General features: G+C 41.3%; 1 protein-coding gene across 1 annotated transcript in view; it reads left to right on the top strand.

The window, feature by feature from the left end:
- Positions 1-24,528, top strand: part of LOC124115365 — a 32,808-nt gene that overhangs the window by 5,043 nt on the left and 3,237 nt on the right. Inside the window, exons 2-12 of the mRNA XM_046476312.2 lie at positions 5,094-5,113; positions 6,601-6,695; positions 8,209-8,332; positions 11,732-11,916; positions 14,632-14,771; positions 16,272-16,425; positions 17,854-17,930; positions 18,931-19,138; positions 19,605-19,753; positions 21,145-21,307; positions 22,253-22,364. Coding sequence (XP_046332268.2) covers positions 5,112-5,113; positions 6,601-6,695; positions 8,209-8,332; positions 11,732-11,916; positions 14,632-14,771; positions 16,272-16,425; positions 17,854-17,930; positions 18,931-19,138; positions 19,605-19,753; positions 21,145-21,307; positions 22,253-22,364 — 1,409 coding nt within the window. The 5' untranslated portion in view covers positions 5,094-5,111. The remainder of the gene's footprint in view (positions 1-5,093; positions 5,114-6,600; positions 6,696-8,208; positions 8,333-11,731; positions 11,917-14,631; positions 14,772-16,271; positions 16,426-17,853; positions 17,931-18,930; positions 19,139-19,604; positions 19,754-21,144; positions 21,308-22,252; positions 22,365-24,528) is intronic.

The following is a 24,528-nucleotide window of genomic DNA, read 5'->3' as shown; positions in this document are numbered from 1 at the left end:
GAAGGAAGCTCTAGTAATCCCAATACCTAAACCAAATAAACCAGCAGATCAGGCAAACTCCTATAGGCCCATATCCCTAACCTCAAATCTCTGCAAAATAATGGAACTTATGACTAAAAATAGGCTACAGCACTACCTAGACCAAAACAACATCATAAACCCCGACCAAAGCGGCTTCACTCCTGGCCGATCAACTCTCGATAACCTCGCCCGACTAGAACAGGATATAAAAACAGGACAGCTAAACAAGCAATACACCATAGGCATATTCCTCGACTTCTCTAAAGCTTTCGATATGGTATGGCACCACGGGCTAATACAAAAACTAAAAAAAATAGGACTAAAAGGCCAAATAATAAACTTCATCCAAGATTTCCTTAACAATCGCAAAATTACCGTGGGTATAGACCATACGCTATCGGACCAGTGTCCCCTAGAAAATGGCACTCCCCAGGGCAGCATTCTCAGCCCAACCCTCTTCAATATAATGATAAATGATCTATTCGAGGGCTTATCCCCTAAACTAAACACTTCAAAATTCGCGGATGATGGAGCCCTATGGATCCGCACTAAAAGCATTAAAATGGCAGAAAACTTAATCCAAAAATCTCTAAATAAAATACAACAATGGGCAGACAAATGGGGCTTCTCCCTTAACTCAGATAAAACAACAGGAGTAGTATTCAAACATAAAAACATGAAACCTGCCTACCCAATCCTCCAGCTAAACAACCAAACAATCAAATTCCAAAAACAAACCAAATTCTTAGGACTTATTTTCGATCAACACCTCACCTGGGAGGCTCACGTCCAAAACCTAAAAACTAGATGCAGCAAAGACCTTAACACACTAAGATGTCTCACCGGCTCTAACTGGGGAGCCTCCAAAGATACCCTCCTCTCACTCTATACAGCACTAATAAGATCAAAACTAGACTACGGCTGCGCCATATACAACACCCTAAACCACTCTCTATCTAAAAAACTTGACTCAATCCAATACCAAGCCCTTAAACTAATTACACGCACCCAACATGGCACCTCCTACACCTCACTTCAGGCCCTTACAGGAGAAATGCCACTAAATCTACGCAGGGAACATCTAAGCCTTAATTTCTGGGCCGCGTCCCAAACAAACCCTCTCATCCAAAACCTAATTAACCAAAACATTAGCCCAAGAAACCAAGCTCTAGCTCGCAAACACCCCTTACTCACCCCAATATCCCAAAGAATAACTAACTACCTCAATGAACACCAAACTCAAAATCTTAAACAAAACTGCAAAAAATCAAATATCTTCACCCCTAAACTCAAAAAACCCCAAATAGACACAACACTAACTAACCAAATAAATAAACAAACCGACCCAAACATAGCTAAAACAACCACACTTTCATACATACACGAAAATTGGCCAAATTGGTGTCACATATACACTGACGGATCTTCAGACCCGATCTCCAAACACACAGGTTTCGGAGTCCATACCACACAACCAGTTATATCCACACAATCTTACCGACTCCCAAACAACCAATCTATATTCACGGCCGAACTTATGGGCATGGCCTCAGCCCTGCATAACCAACAATCAAAAAACCACAAAAAAATCCTAATTCTCACTGACTCGCTTAGTGGACTACAAGCCCTCCAAAACAAAAATACAAAAAAACGACCTAAATTAATAAACCAAATACTTAAAAGCTCCAACGACCTAACAAAAGCAGGCAAACAAATAACCTTCTTGTGGATCCCCGCCCACGTAGGAATTTACGGCAACGAAAGCGCCGATAAAGCAGCTAAATTATCTCTCAAAATCCCAGAAATAAGCCTAAACCTACCCATCTCAAAATCAGAAATTAAAAGTGTAAACAAACAAAAAATAACCAAAAAATGGCATAATCAATATCAAAACTCAAATAGCCAAATCAAAAAAGTGCTCAGAAAACCACTAGCCAAACCTAAAATCCTTCACCCCTCTAAAAAAATTGACAGATTAATTACAAAACTCCAAACAGGACACACGAACCTAAATAACCACCTAAAACAACTTAAAAGACACACCACAGGCAACTGCCCCCACTGCAAACAACCCGAAACCACAGAACACGCACTCATCCACTGCACCCACTACCAAACACACAGAACCACACTACAAACCAACCTCAATCTAAATAAGGTTCCTACTCTAGATGAAATACTAAACCCTCAAAATAAACTAGAAAACTTCAAGGCCCTAGGCGTATTCCTAATCAAAACAGGCCTAATTAAGCGCATCTAAAAACTAATTAATCTACCAACCCAAAATCCAATAAACATACAAATACCCACCTCACCCAGCTCCCTTAGTTCCCTCCTCCATCCACCTCGGCATTTATTCCAAATTTTAAAATTTCAAAAATCGATATAAGCAACCCCTAAAAGCCCCCCTCTTGTGTTGCACACACCACTTTCACCCTTCTCGGAATACACTAAATGGTCTGGCCAGGCCCGTGTGCGAAATACGCTGCAGTCGGAAAGCGCACGTTAAATCTTCTATATCAGTCAGTCAGACTAACATGACATCAACATGTCTGGGCTTCGCTATGTTTGTTATGTCACAGAGAGGAAAGCCCCAAGTCCTATTTGATGGTTATCTTCACACTAAGAACGTCGAGAGACTGACTTGCGTACACTATTATTTTGTTATAATGTATTATGAATTTTGAAAAATGAACATTTTATTATAATGTATTATGAATTTTGAAAAATGAACATTTTATTATAATGTATTATGAATTTTGAAAAATGAACATTTTATTATAATGTATTATGAAATTTGAATAATATCGTAATCGTAATTTAATATTTATCTCAATCTATTCGTGTTTCTTGGGTTGTTCCATTGTATGAAATAGGTAATAGACTAGGGATTAGCAGTGCCATGAACCGTCAACTTTGTTGTCTTAAGCTGTAGGGGAAATGGGATGTAGGGGTTTTGGGAGGTTACCGTTGATGACGTTGGAGCTCTTTGTCTTCTAATCAACCCTTGACCACGTCCAATGCTTTAGGGTGGGTACCTTTTTCGTGGTCTGCTACTCATACCCAACTGCGAGGTGGGGAATTATAGTTTTCCATGAGAGTAGTGCGATAATCTTATAGCGCTAAATGTTTGTCACTATTCTTTCTCCACATTCTCGTAACTGTTTGTACAGATCTTTCCACTTCTCCATTTGATTGTGGAAATTAAGGTGAGTAGGTCATATGCTGAAAACCTTAGTCTTCACAGAATAACGTGAACTCACGTGAGGCGTACTGTGGTCCATTATCTGTTTTGAGAATGTCTTGTATGCCATGTCGACTTATTTGTGACTTAAGTGCATCAGCTGTTGTTGAACTACTCAAACCCATGTTACGATCAACCTCTATGACGTTGGCGTAGTAGGCATCGCACCTTGCATGCTTAGCCAGGCAGTCTGTATGTGATTTATCAAATCCACATTTTTCTGAGACGCTTTTGTCTTTTAATCGAGGCTTTATCTTCTACGTGTGTTTTGTCTTGGGTATTTTTGGTTTCCCCTTGACTGCGTGAGTTTATCACATACACTTTCGGGTCTTCATCATCATCTATCAATTTGAGTCTCTTGGGGGTCATGATTTTGTCTGATGGCAACTGCAATGTCTAATGTCGTCCATCGTCTCTTTCTGGACACTTTTCGTGGCATGAAGAAAACGGAGCACAATAGCAGCTCGCAACATACGGTCTGCATCTGCAAGACCAGAGTCTTGTACCAATATTTTAAATTTTTTGACAATTGCCAAAGTTACATTCATGAATTTTTTCAGTTACACATATTTGGTATCTTTTAGGGGCTATGCACTGGGAATATTTTGTGTATACACACCCTGTTGAAGTGTTTCATTTTCCCCTGGATTTACTTCTGTTGCTGGAATCCATGTAAAAGTTCCATATATTTCCCGACCTTTGTCACCCATGAAAGTCATTAAATGGTTCACGTGCTCTAATTATGACTTAGCAGCTAGTGGACCTTTAAATGTAAAGTCACAGTGTTGTTTGAAACGTGTCCAAATCGGAGGCTTACCAGTTAATACCCGGTTTGTAGCTGGACTGCATCTTAGCATCCACGCTAGCACTTGAATAGCAATGAAAAATTAAGATTTTCACTTTTATAATCCATTCACTTGCCCGACCACGAGAACAAACATACCTAAATTATAAACAGACCTTATATCTTATTATTGTTCACACTACACTGCAGAATAAACTTGAATCGGTTTTTTTTTATCATTCGTACTGGAACATTCATTCATGGATTAAACGATTTTTAAACAGCATGCCATCACACTATACATAATTGACGAGGTTCTCATTCAACTAGACACTATATAATTCATACGTTGTGTTCGTAGTCAAGGGAAAAACACTCTCACTCTCCATATAAATTAACAAGAAAACATCACGGACATTGCGATAGCATGCACCTATGCTGCTTGTGTTTCAACCGGAACTAAAGAGGTATGATGTTTCACGTAGCATGTTGTATGAAATGATTTTTAAGCTATCATTTATCATCGACTCATTATAGGGCATGTCATAATTGGTAAATACAATGTTTCAGCGGTGTTTGTTGGGATTTGTTGTTCGTGTTTTGAAAATAAAAGTGGAAAACACTCGGTTTTGTGGTCAGAAATGACACAGTAGACCCATACTGGCGAATCGTTTTCTTCAACATTCCGCCATTTGGCCGCCATTGTATCTGTCGTTGGCCCTAAGACAGGTCCGATCGTGTCTTCATTTTTGTAGACAGCTTCGAGAATGGACACCTTTACGTCAATTTTAGCGCTAAGACAGCTTCCTGAATAGGTTTGTTTGTTTCTTTGTTGATTAACGCCGCACTCATGTGAGTACGCCGCCAGGACCTCCTGTGTAATACACATTTTATGAAGCTCGTGAATAACTCTGATATCGCGATAGTGAGCGATGGTCCTTGTTTTTGCATATGTATGTCGTCAAGAGTAATCATTCGTTTTGTTATACCTAAATTCACTTTAACGTTTATGAAGTATTTAAACCGTCCTCTGTTTCGTTACAGAAAGCAGCGAACCGTAAAATGTACGTACCAGACGCCGTCTTGTTTTCTTGCACCGAGTCAGTATTCGTCACGTGAGGTCAATACTGATCCTGTGACGAGTCAATATTCGAGGTCAGTGTCAGTTAACCAAAGGAATTGCAAGAATTTAATAGAGGTATAGCAAATAGAAATTAATATCGAAGTGTCAAAGTTTGTTTCGGACATTACGGGATGTCATAGCGATATAGCCACGCAAAATCGAGTTAATTGGGTATATCGTTTCGCTGTGACAATTCAGTGCAAAAGGCAAGGGTCTGTGGTAAACGCTTGACTAGTTTCGTTGTCCGTGTTTACACTTAGACTGAACTATTGTAGTATGACGGTAAGATAAGCTCAGGCAAATATCGAACTGATTGACACAGGGTAGTTATTGCTGTGAGGACATTACGGGGAAACGAGTGTGTGAGGTCCACAAATAAACTCAGTGACACCAATTATATTTATCTCCTCCACCTCTCTCGCTTCCCACACACACTCTCTCTATCCTTCCTTTTCCATTCCTTTCTCTCTCTCACGAACGCATCTCTCTCCCTCTCTCTGTCTCTCTCTCCCTCTCCCCCTCTCTGTCTGTCTGTCTCTCTGTCTGTCTCTCCCTCTCTCTCTTTCCCTCTCTCTCGGAAACAGCCCCAGTTGTACGATATGCCGCCATTTGTCGTTCACGTAGTGTCCACGTGCGTGCATATGATCATAGTTCGACCTGACTAGGTTTCTCGGTTTGTCAGCACCATATCCTTGCTCGTGGATTTCACCATTGTGGTGAACGTCTACGACATGCATCACTTCCCACTCGTCTCCCACACCCAGCTGACACGCCTTGATTTAACTCAAATAACCTCATCTGTATCCTGTCAATAACAGAACCGACAGACTGGCGGAAGACGTCAATTAATACCTACATTTGGACGAAAATGAAATATATGTAATCAAGGTTCCTGAGATGATTTAATATTCTTTGATAAAATAAATGTAAGTTGTTAATATTGAAAACATTTTGTCATAAAAAAACAAATGTAAAAAAAGTATATTATTCATAACACTTTGATGTTTATGTCAAGATACTAATAATGGCATTGGTAAAGGAATGAATGTGTGATTTATGCTTATAATGTCACTCCAGTATGTCAATGTTTTGGTTATGTAGTGAAGCGGGATATTCATAATATTTGTAGTATGTCTTCCAACCCCGAGCGACAGTGTCGCATAGGAAAGCCAGAAACTTATGATCGTGGGTTCGAATCCCGATTATGTTTGTAGGATTATCAGCACCATACCCGTGGGTTTCACAATTTGGTAAATGTCTGATACCTGCATCACTTCGGGCTTTCCTCCGACATTAAACTGTCATGCCGTGATATAACTGGAATACCGTTCAATGCGACGTTAAACCCAACTCACTTACTCATTTTATTAGCCGACGGGTGCCCGGTTACTGAGTCTGATGGTCTCTATACATACATGTTTGTTGTAGGTACATCAAGAGAACGGTGACCATGGTTTCCCTGACAATGCTGTTCTCAGCCATCTTAGTTGTCATGGCAACTTTATCTGATACGACTGGCGGAGGTAAGCGTGGTTAGAGAAGAATACAAATTAGATAATAAGATAGTAAATGTACTCAAAGGAAACAGTAACTGTACCTGACTACAGGTTTTATCATGTGGCGATAAAGGGGGCAGAGTTGCGTCCCTTAGGCAACACGCGTGCAAGAACAAATGAAAACTTCCGAAACTCGCCTTGTTCGTGGTTTTCACCAAAGTGGTGAACATCTAGACCTGAATCTCTGTTGGTTTTCCTTTTAACACAATGTGATATAACTGAAGTACTGTTCTAAGCGGCGTTATGCCAAACCCACGCACCCATATTGCGGTATATGCCTCTGTATGTCTTTGGGATGAGGGGCACGGGTGGCCCAGACGTCTAAGGCGCCGCTATTCGCTGTAGAGAGTTGCGTCCCTTGGGCACGCCAGAAACCTATGATTGTGGGTTCGAATCCCTGTTCGCCCCGATTATGTTTCTAGGTTTGTCAGCACCATACCCGTGCTCGTGGGTTTCACCGAAGTGGTAAACGTCTAAGACCTGCATTACTTGGGGCTTTCCTTCCACATTAAGCTGACACGCCGTGATATGACTGTTAAAAGCGGCTTTAAACATAACTCACCCACTCACTCTTTGGGCTGAATATGGACTCCATAGGCTTTAAAAAATTGAGAGAAAAAATAATCAAAATTATCAAATATATCTTGTATTCATGGGAACATTAATAGTCCATATGAAACAAATATTATTAATAATTTAACATGAAGTCCTAATGACCCCAATTACCTTTTCGTTTGATCATGGAACACTTAATACATCGTAGATTAAACAGGGGCGGTCAGGTAGCCTAGTGGTTAAAGCGTTCGCTCGTCACGCAGAAGACCCGGGTTCGATTCCCGACATGGGTACAATGTGTGAAGCCCATTTCTGGTGTCCCCAGCCGTGATATTGGTGGAATATTGCTAAAAGCGGCGTAAAACAATACCCACTCACTTAATTGTCCCGGTTATTATATTTACATCACATTATTTATACCCTGGACCCGTATCTGCCACAGCTTTGTTTGAGACTCGAATGACACGACGCTAAAAGTAGCCATCCATTCAAATACTGTCATGAGCGAGAGAGATTCTGTGCGATAAGAGTGGTGTGACAGAGATATAATTTCCCAGATGAAGCTGTGTGATCGATGTGATCGGTCGTTATCTTGATGGAATGGAAATGTTGGATCGTGTCGGTTTTATGGTGCATGAGGTCAGTGAGTGAGTATGGTGTTATGCCGATTTAAGCAATATACCAGCAATATCACGGGTGGGGACACAAGAAATGGACTTCACACATTTTACCCATGTGGGGAATCGAACCCGGGTCTTCGGTGTGACGAGCAAACGCTTTAACCACTTGGTAACCCCACATCAGCCATTACTTCGCCCCCATTTTATAGATGCAGTGAGAAAATTTATTTATTTATATATAGAGGGGGGAGGGGGGCCTGTAGTGTTCCACATGAACGTATTGTGTTACCTTCTTTCTTCAACAGACCCCACACAACCGGAGAACATGACCTGCGTCCTGTATGCCGGGAGGCTTCTCATCTGTAACTACGACCTCCGTGACGGCATTGACAGCAGCAACGCGACATGCACCACGTGTTCACAGTTCAGGTGATTAAGAGTCAGAAGTGTTAATGTCGTATTTATTGTTACATTGAGAATACTACACCCATTGTCTGACGACTGTGTGATGTTATATTTATTATCCACATTAAAAACGCATTTAAGTGTAAATAAATACTATGTTCCGTTCTTTTCACAGACCAAACCAAAACCGGTAAAACATCCGGTTGCTCATGAATATTTGCCCAAACATGAGAATTGTTGACATTTCTTTGCAAACGTATTAAGAAAGTGTTGCTGCTATTGTGTGTAAACATGACAGCAGAAACGCTATTCTTTAATCACTTTTTTTCAACTAACTGTCATTCAATCGCACAGTAGTTAGGACCAGAACCAATGCAAGAGCACCAAACAGTCAGAGTTGCCCTGTGAATCTCGGACCTACAGTCGGTCACTCGCACAGCCGATGGAATCGCTGTGCCATGAACATTGTCCACTTGCATTTATCTATCAGCCATCTTCCCGAGGCAAGAGAGTTATTTGACTTTAACAGTCCATTTACCACCCTTGCCGAACGAGTTGGCGGTGCACATGTTTTGCAAATCCTTGAATATACCGAAATCTGCACGACAGTTTACGAACCGGATTTCGATTTCGGTGCGCGATTTTGATTGGACTGTGTATAGACTCGTTAGTCCAGCCAAAATGCCTAGTTCGGCAAGGGTGCAAACTGGACTTTTATAGTCAGTTAACTCTCTTGCCTCGGGAAGATGTCTATCAGCTGACATTATGTATAGGTTAGACCACGAGGACCCAGTGTCTCATCGTTGAAATGGTTAATTAAACCACGAAGCGCGCAGCCATTTCAACGATGAGACACTGGGTCCTCGTGGTCTAACATGCTTGAGCCATGTCCAACATTTATGGCACCTAAAATGATTATAAAACATTGTTTTGTTAAAGGGATTTTGAAAGATATTCAGGAACCCTATGCTCAAATGTGAGAACACTGTGTGAGTCGGTCCTGCATGAAGCACGTGAAATGTGTTCCAAGAGCCTTTCGCACGTGGACCTTGCACTTTGCCGATTTGGGTTATGAAATGCATGTCCCTGGGCAAGTATACCATTCATTTTGGACCAACTCGAGTACATTTATCAATCAACTAAATGTTACTTGCCAATGTTGATGGGCCTAATTTCGTTTCTATCTGTTCGTTTCGTTGAACGAAAAGCTACAAAATCACAAGTACTGTACAAATACTAGATTGTATAGAGTAATATACTGTATAAAAATTTCGCAGTTCATAAAGGGAAAAACAATTGGTACTGATGTAAGTAAATATTTAGTTGTTAATTTCATACCCTTTCTCGTCGACGTGACAGAAGACTGCATTCTTTAGCCTTCAGTGCGGACTTCGCGGGTTCGAATCCCGCTGGCGACAAACGTTTTTCATGAAATTGTTCTATCATCAAGACAAATGATAGGGGAAAAAAAAGAAGTTCCGTCATTGCCAAGGTGCAATTCAGTTAGTTAGTTCAAGCTCAAAGACAAAGGAGCCATGGTTTAAATCCTATTTAATCACGGAATCAGTGTGGTCGCCAAAGAAGTCCATGTTAACTGTACGGCCCTATATTGGAGAAATCAAACTGTGATCTACACAACGCGTTATATGCGCGACATCAGTCCGCAATGTTATTGGTCACACTTAAGCCATTGGCCCTACTACGATGCCTGGAGTGTGTATGTACATGGAGCGTGGTAGACAGACAAACCGACCGACAATTTACAGGTGTCTAGCCACACACAGTGTCATTTAGAAAGTAGTAAAATGTAACAAATGCTATACCTGGGATAACACTTTCATAGTAAAGTACTGATTCTAGAACCTTTTTTTTTGTTTTCGGGTCGAACCCACACTGCCAGAATGAGGCACCTAATCGCCAGCGCACAATGTCAGAGAACTAACCCACTCAGCCACCGAGGCTTGTAGTCCACACAACGTTCTTTGTGTACCCCTCTGACAAGTGTAAATTGGCACGGCACCCGCTGTCGAAAGCTATGAACACACAATGCCATTTAGAATGTAGTCAAATGTAACAAAATAATGTTATATTTTCGATTCCAAGATGGGAATCAACCCCCAAAAGTACGAGAATCTGTACTTTACTCAGAAAGTGTTATCACAAATATAACGTTTGTTACATGTCTTTTCCCAGTTTGTCGCCAACGGAAGGCCACCGATCCGACACATCGGTTACTATTCGTAGGGTAATCAGACACTGACCCAATACTGGTCGGATTTGTCGCCAAAATCGACAGTCGAGTATAAAAGCGGACTTGCACCTCCTGACAGTACTAGACATGGGTCAACTTCTTCGCAACGCTGCAGCCCTGGGCTGTGTTTTTATGCTCCAGCAACAAACTACGCAACAAGATGCAGGGAGAGCAGTGGCTGAGCAGTGATTGGGGCCTGAATGGTCTATCCTCCGTCTCTGTATCTTCAGGAGGAGGCACAGAGGAGTCTTCTGGCACTTGAGATTGTTGAGGAGTGCTGGGAGGTCTCTTCTTTGCCTTCTGTCCTCCAAGATTTCTGTTCTTTCTTGGAGCCATCTTCAGGATCTTGGTGCTGTAGTGTCCGATGAAAATCTGCGAAGTGAGTGTCGGCTGACCCTCCTTTCGTAATCAGTTGTCCGTCAGATGTCACCGCTTGCTATGTGATATGTGTCGGATGGCAGTTGAGTTAATGAGCGATTACCCTCGGATGTCTCAACGGATGGCAATCGGACGGTGCTAAATATCATGTTAACCTCCGATGAGAATCGAATTGGTGATGGGCGGCTATCAGGCGCGTCGGGCAGACCGCAGACTGCAATCAGATGAGCGTCAGATGACTGTTAATTATCGGACACCCATCAGATTACCGTCAGACATCGGCTAGACACGTCCGATAGTTGCACAACACGAGTCTGTAACACATCGGACTGACTCGACATTCATCCGACACCGACTCGATTTGCGACCGGAAATGGCGTCCGATGGCGAACTAAGCTCTGAGCTTAGTTCCTTCATCGGACGATTTCGCCTCATCGGATCACGCCCGACTCGTCGAACACTCACCTGATGGTCGACAAACACAAATCGGATTCATCGGAGGGTTACCTCTTCGGTGGGTTACCGGAAGTAAAAAACTTTGCTTCCGATGAGTGACTGATGAGCAAAATTCTCTGTGGAATGGGGGTATAAAGCATTCGCTCGTCACGCCGAAGACACGGGTTCAATTTTCGACATGGGTACCATGTGTGAAGTCCATTTCTGGTGTCTCGCGTCGTGATATTGCTGGAATATTGCTAAAAGCGGCGTAAAACCATACTCACTCACAACTCACTCCGTTCATACGAAAACTATATGTATAGTTGATGTACTCTGATCAAATTTGTTCTTCACAGTACACATGACACATGTCCGGATGCCATTACTGGGAAGAGATGCAACACCGCTGTTGGGAGATGTGAATACAACTGTGATGACCTAAAGTTTTGTGACAACTTTCATAAGATGAAGATCACCATGAAAGAGGGAAAGGATGCTGGGTCAAAGTCAATGTGCAGACAAATCAAAACTACAGACTATTGTGAGTATCAGATGCTCATTTATCAGGCAACAGAAGCAATTTTCATACAGAAATACGTACGAGAGTGGACGAGAAAGAACTGATATGGGGTGTGAGATAAGATGCTCTGTGAAATCAGATGTCTGACATTAGATGTTGTGTGACATCAGATGCTGTGTGACATCAGATGTTGTCTGACATTAGATGCTGTGTGCCTTCATATATTGTGTGACAGATGTTGTGTGACATTGGATGTGTGACATTAGATGCTGTCTGACATCAAATTAAATTTTCTGTGGATTTATCTTTGAATAATTGTGGTAAGAGCTTACTAGATTTATGCAGTATACTAAATATACATATTATGAATGGAAGGTGCAGGTCAGACGCCGGGGTGGGGAATTTTACTTTTATAGGAATACAGGGTGCGAGTGTGGTCGATTATGTTATTGCCTCGTCCGAGTTGTTTGATATGTGCCATAGCTTTGACATACCGTCTCGAGCCGAGTCACCACACCTTCCTGTCATGACTAGTTTACGTACGCTTCTAGTAAGTGACCCTATGCCACGCAATACACCTAACAATGCTTCCTTCAAATGTGATAGCAGGTTTTTTTAAACATTCCTCAGATATTTTAATACCATATTTGGAACTTATTTTTAATATCCTTTTAGAGAGATCATATTTTCCAGAGAATTGGACAGTTGGCATTATTGTCACTCTTCGCAACCAGCGATGTTAATAATTATAGTGGCATAACTCTCCTAAGTACATTCAGTAAAATATTTACTTCAATTATAAATAAGGGACTTGTTTTCTGGGCGGATTCCCATGATAAAATAAGTGAGTCACAAGCAGGTTTTAGGAAGGGATACTCCACCACTGACAATGCTTTTATTCTATAATACAGAGATATCTATCAGTGAAACGAGGGAAGTTATATGCTGTATTCGTAGATTTTGCAAAAGCTTTTGACTCTGTGAAAAGGGATAACTTGTGGTCACTCTTTCAAAGACATGGGCTATAAGTAGCAAAATTGGAAAGTGATTGTGCTCTCTATATAAAAATGTGAAGGTGTGTGTCCGGAAAAATGGCGCTATATCGGATAATTTTGTAAGTAGCATGGGTGTCCAAAAGGATGTAAATTAAGTTCCTTCTTATTTTCCTTTTTCATAAATAATTAGCATATCAAATCCAAAATAATTGCACTGATGGAATACAACTACACCCCGAAACTATTATATTATTTCTGCTTCTTTTCGCTGACGATATAGTCATGTTCTCGAGCACAATACATGGCTTGCAAAAGCAAATACATTTATTAGAGTTATTGTGACGGGTCAAAACTAACTGTAAATATGGATAAAACCAAAGTTGTAGTTTTTGAAAATGGTGGTAACATATCCAGAAAAGAAAAATGGCTTTACAGAGGGAAGCATGCAGAAGTTGTTACATTTTATAAATACTTAGGCGAGTGTTTTATAAGTAGATTAACTTGGTCAAGGAATGCACATAACATTTCATTGCAAGCCCAGAAAATGTGTGTGGGCATATTAAAAATTCTTAGAGTTCTGGACAATATTACATATGAAGTTTATTTTAAAATATTTGATACAAAAATAAGCCCGATTCTATTGTATGGATCAGAAATGTGGGGCCTAGAACATTTGGATGTTATTGAGAAAATACATTTATATGCATGTAAAAAGTTCTAGGGTGTAAAATCTAGCACAGAAAACGCAAAGGTATATGGTGAATGCGGACGGTTTCCCATGTATATAGTTATTTAAAGGTTATTAAATAATGGGTCAAGCTATTAAATATGCCATCTTCAAGATACCCCAGAAAATGTTATAATACGATGCTTCTCTACGACAGCCATGGGAAACAAAATTGGGCAACAAAAGTTAAAAACATGTTATACGAATGTGGATATGGTTATATTTGGTTACAGCAACATGTAGATATGCCATAGCATTTCTTCTCCCGTTTGACACAGACCTTAAAAGATATGTACACCCAAAAATGGCATGGTTCTTTGTCCAGTTCTAGAAAAGCAAATTACTACACTACATTTAAGACTACTATTATACTAGAACCTTATCTACTGAGTGTAAATTTACATAAGTTTAGAACAGCTCTTTCTCGATTTCGTTGTGGCTCACATGATCTATTTATTGACAGACAGATATGAAGGTATTGCAAGACAACATAGACTTTGTAGGATTTATACAACTGATTGTATTGAAGATGAATATCACTTTGTATGTGTATGTCCAGTGTATAAAGATTTAAGAGCAAAATATCTAAGTAACTATTTCTAGCGCAACCCAAACGGTAACAAATTTTGTAAATTAATGACTTGTGGTTGTACAGAAAATATCAGAAATTTATCAATGTTCATTTATCATACTATGAAACTAAGACAATGTTTGAATTTGTAACACGCCCCAGACAATGTACTTTAGGCCTTTGTCCTCATAAGTACCATGAATAAAGATTGATTGACATCAAATGTGGTGTGACATTAGATGTGTAACATTAGATGCTGTGTGATATCAAATGTGGCGTGACATTAGATGCTGGGTGACAGCAAATGTGGTGTGACAATAGATGTGTGACATTTTATGTGTGACCCCAGATTTTGTGTGACACCAGGTGTCACAATCTGTGTCATTGTCTAAACTATGTTCAAATTATCAGGACTCTTTCTCCTATTTGCTGTGTGTTTGTAGTACAGCCTGGTCCAGTCACAGCCCTGCGGGTGACGGCCATCAACAGCACCGCGTTACGGGTGTCGTGGAAGAAACCTGACGACAGATTACGTTCTTTAGGACGGCGGTATACATATTCAGTGACTTACCTGACGAAACATGTGAGTATATACTTATTCATATTTCATTTGAGTGAGTGAGTGAGTTGGGTTTAACGCCGCTTTTAACAGTATTCCAGTTATATCACGGCGTGTCAGCTTAATGTGGGAGGAAAGCCCGAAGTGATGCAGGTCTCAGACGTTTACCACTTCGGTGAAACCCACGAGCACGGGTATGGTGCTGACAAACCTAGAAACATAATCGGGGCGAACCGGGATTCGAACCCACAATCATAGGTTTCTGGCGTGCCCAAGGGACGCGACTCTGCACAGCGAATCGCGGCGCCTTAGACGACTGGGCCACCCGTGCCCCCTATTTCATTTGATAAAAGAGATTTTTTTCATGTATTTTTAGTCTACATGCCCGTGATCAGAGCTGATGCATATACTCTTTACATACGGGAATGGCATGAATTCCCCCTACATGCAGTTCCGACATTAATACATTTTGCATACAAGTATAACATGAATTCCTATTACATAAAGGTATAACATAAATTCCTTTGCACATTTAGGTATAACATAAAATACAAACATGAATGCCCTTTACATAAAGTTATGACATGAATTCTCTTTACATACAGGTTTGACACGAATTCCCTTTACATACAGGCGGACACGAATTCCCTTTACATACAGGCAGACACGAATTCCCTTTACATACAGGCAGACACGAATTCTCTTTACATACAGGTATGATATGAATTCCCTTTACATACAGGCAGACACGAATTCCCTTTACACACAGGCAGACACGAATTCCCTTTACATACAGGTATGACATGAATTCCCTTTACACACAGGCAGACACGAATTCCCTTTACATACAGGTATGACATGAATTCCCTTTACATACAGGCAGACACGAATTCCCTTTACATACAGGTATGACATGAATTCCCTTTACAAACAGGCAGACACGAATTCTCTTTACACACAGGCAGACACGAATTCTCTTTACATACAGGAAGACACGAATTCTCTTTACATACAGGCAGACACGAATTCTCTTTACATACAGGTATGACATGAATTCCCTTTACAAACAGGCAGACATGAATCCCCTTTACATACAGGCAGACACGAATTCTCTTTACATACAGGTATGACATGAATTCTCTTTACATACAGGTATGACATGAATTCCCTTTACAAACAGGCAGACATGAATCCCCTTTACATACAGGCAGACACGAATTCTCTTTACATACAGGAAGACACGAATTCTCTTTACATACAGGTATGACATGAATTCCCTTTACAAACAGGCAGACATGAATCCCCTTTACATACAGGCAGACACGAATTCTCTTTACATACAGGTATGACATGAATTCCCTTTACACACAGGAATGACCCAAATACCCTTCACATAAAGGTATGGTACGAATACCCTCTACATCCAAGTATGACAGTCGCGATATTACTGCAATATTGCCGATGTGATGTAAAATCCTAACTCTCTCACTCACCCAAGTATGACATGAATGAATTTAGACACAGGTCAAGAAAATTAAGACCAAGGATGAAGATGTTGATTCGGTTCTAACTGACCTGCAGCCCTGGACAAACTACACCGTGACAGTCAGGTCACGACCTCACAGAAAGGGCTTCCGCGGCCCTCCACAGAATGCAACAAATGCAACACTCGAAGACGGTCAGTATTTCTATTTATCATTTAACTAAAGCATTTATCCATGACATAAGCTTATGACATAAAAACATGTATGTCATACCCCAATGACATAAGTATGCAAATTAGATATGCAAATTAGATAACCGGAAGTGGGACTTTTTTCGCCGGTGCACGTGAGTAGGTGTTTACAAACAACATGGATACATTTGATGTTGGAGACATTATTTCAATTATTCTGCAAAAGTCTGTTCAAGTATTGTGTTTAAAATAATCCGAGGAACTTTTTTTCTCAGCGAAGGAATATGCCATAAAGGAGTTAGGAGGTTGTTTATTTTGGTTTACACGGCTATGGAAAACATGTATCACTACGCACGATCTATACGTAAGATTTCGACAAGTTGCTGATGTTAATGTTTAATGCAATTATTCCTTAATTGGGAAGCAAAAATGTGAAAATGATAAATAGAATTCATCACTCGTGTTTTTTAATATGGGAAATATCAACATCGTCCCGTTAATCGGTATTTGCCTCGCCAAAGGCTCGGCAAATACCGATTAACTAAGACTCGGTTGATATTTCCCATATTAAAAAACACTCGTGATGAATCCTCTATATATAACCCATAGTGGAACAAATAAATACCGGTGAAATTATTTGTAGTAACTCTCCTAGAGGATTATAAGTTTTTTTCACATGCTGACGTCATCCATCGTTCATGACGAAATCATGTCTGTTGTTACAATAGACAGACTGAGCCGATGTCACCATTTGTGATCAGGAAACTCGGTCGAATAGAATGGTGGGTGTCGTGTACGTCTATATAACAGACGGCCTTTGTAATTGTCAACTGAAGTGAAATGACTGAAATTAATCTCTAGTTTGGTTCCAGTCGTGCTAATGCTGGAATGATAGAACGATGGCCTATGAGATAATCGAGTCGAACCGTGAAGATCTGGGGTAGAACAGGTATTCGGAAACCCATGCTTGCCGGAAACTAGGCGACTAACGGGATCGGGTGGTTAGGCTTGCTGACTTGGTTGATGCATGTCATCGTATCCCAATTGCGTGGGTGCTCATGATGTCAAGCACTGGATTGTCTGGTCCAGACTCGATTATTTACAGACTGCCGTCATATAGCTGGAATATTGTTAGTGCGGCGTTAACCAACAAACAAACAAAAGATAATCGAGTCGAAGCCCGACAAGCCAGTGGTTGATATCATGAGCAAACCCATGGGGGAAAAAACAATCTTCTAAGTCGCTGAACCTGCACGTTGGCCTGATCCCTTTAAGACACGCATAGGTTATTTTTGAGCAGTTCTACTCCCGAATCGTTACAAACAAATATAAAGCTTGTCAATACACCTTCATTAATTATGCCTTAATATGTTGCATGCCTAATCTTGAAACGTATTACGGTGAACAGAGACGATCATATATGTTTTATAGTCCCGGCGTCAGGCCCAGTGATACCAGAGAGTGCATATAGCAGAGTGGCGCCGGGAGTGCTGGAGGTCTACTGGAGTGTAAGTAATTTAATTCTTTGGAGACGGGGAGGAGGTTACATCTAACTGTGAAATAAAAACAAAACGTACCGGAGGATTTGCCAACATTTGTAATGGAAGAATCACATTTCCAGTTCCGGTTGTACTTTATCGTCATGACTATCATTCCAAACTGATTACATATTTCATCTACTATGCAAACAGGTTAACGATACAGTTTCGTTACGTATTACTCCGGAACAATAGTTAGACCATGGTAACATTTCACCCTACTGCTCTAATTAACATCTTGGTATCAGGCAAAATGTTTTTCTTCAGGTTTGTGGTCCAATTTGCGACCATCTTGGATTTCAAAATGGCCGCCCTTTTCAGCTGTATTCAAATTGCATCATTAAGCGTCTCCTATTTCACTTAGAGCAAATTTCAGCCCCAATTACATTTGAATTATGCATAGGAATGATGTATACTGCTGTGCGACCAAATAGTACTGTTTTATGCAAATGTGTGCGTGGCGGGTGCTACAGGTAGGGCAGGACATGCTGACCCTTTTCGCGTACACCTGGGCCCATGCCACTTGCACAAAGCGATCTTAGCGCTAAGATGATCGTAACTCCCATACTTTAACATAGGCTTCCAATAGTCTTAGCGCTAAGATCGCTTTGTGCAAGTGGACCCTGGTGTCATCACTGATTTTTAGTGATCGATTCACTTAATTTGCACCGCTGTTTGCCTTTTACGCCAATGGAATCGGTTTCGGCGGATGTCTCAGACCTGCATCTCTTCGGGCTTTCCCCCCACATTAAGCTGACACCCCGTGATTTATCTGGAATACTGTTAAAGGCAACGTTAACCTCAACTTACTGTTTCGGCGGAAAGTCGAGGCTTGTTGTTCTCTGGTGTTGACTATATTTGCTATTGTTAATTAATTCGGTCAACCGTGCCTATCGTGCGATTTGTGTTAAGACGCGTTGAATGTTCTGCATGCTTCATATATGTGTACCATAGATGATTGTGTCCACAGTCAGTTCCACGGGATGCTAGCAGAGGGGTGATTGTCAACTACTCCGTCCAGGCCAGCTGTTGTCTGTCACATCCACTTTACACCACTGACCACTCGACCACCGTCAACATCACCGGACATAGCAACCTGACCGTACTTGTGAATGCCGCCACTCGAAATGGCTGGTCTGCTCATCCGTCTCAACTCCATGTATACAGACGTGATTTGGGTGAGAAATATTATGACATTTTTTTAAGTAGATTGAAGGGGCATTGACGTCCCACTCGTCTGATGCGCTTCAATTCTCTGTGCAGAGTTGCCTACCTTGCCCTTGACAGGATCCACTGATCGTAGGTTAGGCCTGATTATGGTATATGTTATAACAGGCTTGTCTGGTCCGGACTCCATTATATACAGGCTGTCGTCATACAGCTGTATTAGTGCTCAGTTAAGCGTCAAACAAAAATTACGCTTGAATCAAGAAAGAAGGGTTACATTGACAACGTCCATTGATCCAGGTTATTTTTTTTTAAATACACAATGGTCATGACTCAATCTCGGCGATTCCGGTAAGATTCGATTAATGCAGCGAAAAACAAAAAACCAACCCCTACACGAACATTAAAAATAATATTTAACACACAGAAATAATAATGCAAATGGTGTACATATATTTTTATTTGACTTAATTCCAGACGTCCAGTACATTGACAGGGTAGACAGGGCTGAAGGCCTGCTGGAGTGGGTCTACCGCAAAGACGGGGGCAAACAGCCGGACTTTTTCACTGTGTTTCGGTGTTTCGGGAGCCAAAATGACACGCTGCCACAGCTTGTGAAATGCAGGGTAAGAAATAGACAAGCGTCATTCTAAATGGTCTTCTCGACCACTTTGCCTAACACCTTCTGGTTTCGTGTGTTTCTCATTTCTCGCCATTAATTATCGTCCAGAAAAATAAACCATTTTTGTATCCGCCCATTCGTCCCTCAGAATGCATAAAATCTCTTTGTGGACAAAAATGAGTCGTCTACGTGGTACAGTTGTCTACGGCGCCGCATTTCGTTGTGGAGAGTTGCGTCACCAGATTGTTGGTTCGAATCCAGATTCGCCCTGATTGTGTTTGTTGGTTTGTCAACAACATATCCGTTCTCGTGGGTTTCCCCAAAGTAGTAAACGTTTAAGACCAACATCACGTCGGGCTTTCCTCCACGTTACACTGACGCACCGTGATATAAGTGAAATAATGCACAAAGCATCGTAAAAACAAACTACCTCACTCACTCAATCATTCACTTGACAATTAGGTGAGGTGAAATGGAGTTCAACGTCTTGTTGCAGTTATCTGGCGACGTGCACGCACGTGTGTGTGTGTGTGTGTGTGTGTGTGTGTGTGTGTGTGTGTATCTGCTTGTACTTGTCAGGACTAATGCCTATTTTATAGTTCTAGCCTACTGAAATACCATGCCGCAGTTTAACATGAATACCCAACTTAGACACAGTATACTGACTCCGTGCCGACCAGTCCTTGTTTTTGCCCGTTAATGTTGAGTGCCAGTCAGGGTAAAAATCGAACCCCCGACCTTCCGCTCTCCGGGCGGACGCCCACCACTAGACCACGGAGGCGGTTTGACAATTCGGAGATTGCGTAGTCACAGTAACGTTATTCTGTCGATGGCTATATGTCTTTAAAAGCATGTAGGAACTAGTTGACGATAAAAGAAACTATATAACTTGAACAATATGAACTCTACAGATGAACTTTATGTCTTTACTTATGAACTGTATGACGTCACCTATGAACCTACTGAGGGGCGGTCGGGTAGACTAGTGGTTAAAGCGTTCGCTAGTCACGCTGAAGACCCGGGTTCGATTCCCGACATGGGTGAAGCCCATTTCTGGTGTCCCCCGCCGTGATATTGCTGGGATATTGCTAAAAGCGGCGTAAAACCATACTCACTCACTCACTATGAACCTTCTGACTTCACCTTTGAACCTTTTGTCTTCACGAATGAACTTCAAGACTTTACATAATAACTATATTACTTTACAAATAGTTAAATCCATAAATATGCACAAAACCATCTGTCACGACAGATGAATACCTATTTTACTCAGTACTCTTACTAATACTAATATGTTAATCCGGTTTCACTAGGAACAGTACAGTTTGAATTCACACTGGGATCTTCGCAAGTCACTGATGTGTGTTTTATGTTTTCAACCTTTATATTGCTCAGTCTGAGGTGAACACGACACGGGTCCCTGGTCACGACAGAGCCTTACCTCTAGAAGACCACGAGCCACCTACATTAGCTTGCCTAGGATGTGAATGGCAGTACGCCGTCTCTGTCCACGTTGACAACGACAGCTCCCCAATGATGTGGAATACTCCACTACAAAGTAAGGCACTACAAAGTACATGTAAGGCACCTGAACGAAACATTGAGGAATAATCCAGCATCCTCGATTATACAGTGTATTATATCCCAATCCATTTCTAAATTATCCAGGGGCGGTCGGGTAGCCTAGTGGTTAAAGCGTTCGCTCGTCACGCCAAAGACCCTGGTTCGATTCCCGACATGGGTACAATGTGTGAGGCCCATTTCTGGTTCCCCCCACCGTGATATTGCTGGAATAGTGCTAAACGCGGCGTAAAACCATACTCACTCACTTATTCACTCACTCTAAATTATCCTGCTTTTATTCACAAGCATTCGTTTTGAGCCGATTCGAATGACACTGTGCTAAAAATAGACGTTCAATCAAATCACGCCCATGAACGCATAGAATTCTTTGAGATGGAGGAGCGATTGAGGTGATGACGTTACTTCCAGTACGAAGCCTGGATGGGACTGGGTCCAGGGTAATTAACGAAATAGAATGGAGATAATATATCCTGGATAATCGAGGATGGAGACGTAGTTTCTGTAAACAGGTTGAAAACGGCTGCAATATAGTGAAGACAAATCCGCTGGGGTCAATATCTAATCCCAGTATTTCTGTTAAAAATACTTTAACAAAATAAGTGATTCTAGAAGATAGTGGCTACAAATTGACATTGTCTTCATTGTCACACCTTGCACAAGTAAATATGTATTGAAGCCCAGAATCCCTTAAGCTTACCAGGAATTACGTGTATGTGCATATGAGTTAACTGTTTTAATAATACTATTTATTGCTGAACGTTTTTAAGTTTAATGTGTTTATATTTATCTATATATGAATTAAATGTATGAAAACATAACTTATTTTACATTTGAATGTTTTTTAAGTTTAATGTGTTTATATTTATCTATATATGAATTAAATGTATGAAAACATAACATATTTTACATTTATGTACAGATTTCGAAAATCGTCCATCCGTCTCTTCCATGAGGAATGATTGGCCTGTAATTACCGTCCTCATCATATGCATTGTGGTGGTTGCAGCTGTTTGTGCTGCCGTGACAGTTATGTACGTATGTTCAAGTAGTATGAATGTTTTGAAACCTTAAAATGAATTTTAAATTATGATCGTATGGATTATATGGCTTTGCGTATTGCTTACAAATCTAGATACACAACAGCCTATGACAACAGGGAACCTAGACGTGTATATTCGTATTTAAGTCAGAATAAATTAGTTCCATTTCAATACCATGAATCTCTAAAGAGGAGGCACATATTACCAAACTTGTGTAAAGAGCATACTGATTACTAGACATTTTAACTGATAACCATTCCTGGGAAAATGACCGTAAGAACGTGTTCCTATGAAGTTATATTACTCCCAATCAGCTTTTATACGTGCAGGATATGGTCCTAAAAGTCACGATTAGTTTGAACATGGGGCTCTTTCGAGGCCGTCAGTTCAAGAACGAGCCCCACTTGAAAAACCAATCATGACTTTCAGGCCATATCCAACTCAAATCAATATCCTGCCTTAATACACGATATTGGAGGGCGTTCTCGTCACCGAAAACCGATAGCAACTCTATGCGTGACCGCGCCAGAGTCCGTGCAAAATTATTTGAAGTCTTATCGTATCGTACAGAGCTTTTTTGGACATCAATTTTGGGAAGTGGTCGGCATGGCAGAGTACGATTAAGACTATGATTTATATTGGCGGAGATATTTTCAAAAACACATAAAATATAAATTAAAGTAGAATTTCTATGGGTTTTTCAGAATCATGCATGATAATGACTTGTACAAACACTTTGTCAAGATTACCCATGATAACCCTGAAATTGCACGTGTAACCGGTAATTGCATGCATAAAATCCCATGAGTAAAAAATCATCACACATTCACAATGCACCAAGTCAATTCAAACAGAGAGTAAATCGTTGAAGTGTTTTACTGTGAAATGAAACTTTGTTGACGGCCAAACCTCGTAAAGGTTATGCCACGACTATCTAAAGAGAAACGTCTGCATGCAATTGAAATGCCTAAAGCTTGAATTGCACAGGTGTTTTAGGGTTCAACACCATACAGTCACTCTTGGGTCGGTACCAAGTGAATGGCAACACCAGGACGGACGACGTTCTGGACGTTCATGAGTAACGTCACGTCGACAAGATAATCATATCCGTCTGGTTCACCTGCGAAGTCTGTTTCAGACTGCATCTTCCTGCAGCATCCTTGCCCTACATCCGATTAGAGCAAGGACTGCGAGGAACTGATTACGAGAGCATTCCATTCGACCACGATGTCTAGCTGTTCGTCCAGTTTTTCTGCCACGCCTGGCATGGTCAAGACAACATATGAGGTTCAGGTTAGGAAGCTGGGGGTTAGTCCTTGTCACACATGAGTTCAGGTTTCATCTTGACAACACTGATTGCCGTCAGCGTGTTTATCGACGTTGGAAGGAACGTTACGCTGCTCCGTATGTCCAACGTTCTCCATTGGTGGTATGAGCGTAATGTTGTGGGGAGGTATGAAAAGAGCCCCCCCCCCCCCCCCCCCCCCAGTGATCATTGATGACAGGTGTACGGTACCGTGACGAAGTTATCCGTCCACCCGTACCTTCAGACCAATGGACGTCACATCACGTCACAGCAGGACGATGTACGCCCTGACGTCGCACGTGTGGTCATAGACTTTATGGCACGAGATCCCCACACTCCCTTAGGCTGCCGTTTCGCCAGATCTGTCTTCCATCGAACATGGGTAAGATGAAATGAAAGGTCGTTTACGCCGACTTCCAACAGATGACGTTGAACCAGGTGCGACAGGCCTTTGTCCAGATCTGGAATGGCATACAAAAAGCCTTCATCAAAAGCCTTTGTGTCGTCAGTAAGGCGCCGTTGTCACGTTACCATCACTGCCAATGGTGATCAAACCCGAAACTTACTTGTGACTCGACAAATGACCCTACGCCACTTCCAGCCTGAGATGACACAATCTCATTAAAATCAGATCTTAGTTCTCGCTACCGCTAAACAAAGATCTGAGGACATCCCATTAGGGGTCACGTCGGAACGACCTTTCATCCGACCAATCAGAGCGTCGCTTACCAGATCATGAAAGTGACAGTCTGAATGTGATTTCTAATCATGCAACCTCGAAAACTTTAAAAATGGGTATTCCTAACGATAGTTACGGGCTTAACGACTGAATCTATACAATCTAGACCA

The sequence above is a fragment of the Haliotis rufescens genome, unplaced genomic scaffold (assembly GCF_023055435.1).
Source record: "Haliotis rufescens isolate VD_foot unplaced genomic scaffold, xgHalRufe1.0.p SCAF_2, whole genome shotgun sequence".
NCBI classification, from domain to species: Eukaryota; Metazoa; Mollusca; class Gastropoda; order Lepetellida; family Haliotidae; genus Haliotis; species Haliotis rufescens.
Note: the sequence above shows the minus strand (reverse complement) of the source record. Positions and strands in the feature narration are given on the sequence as shown.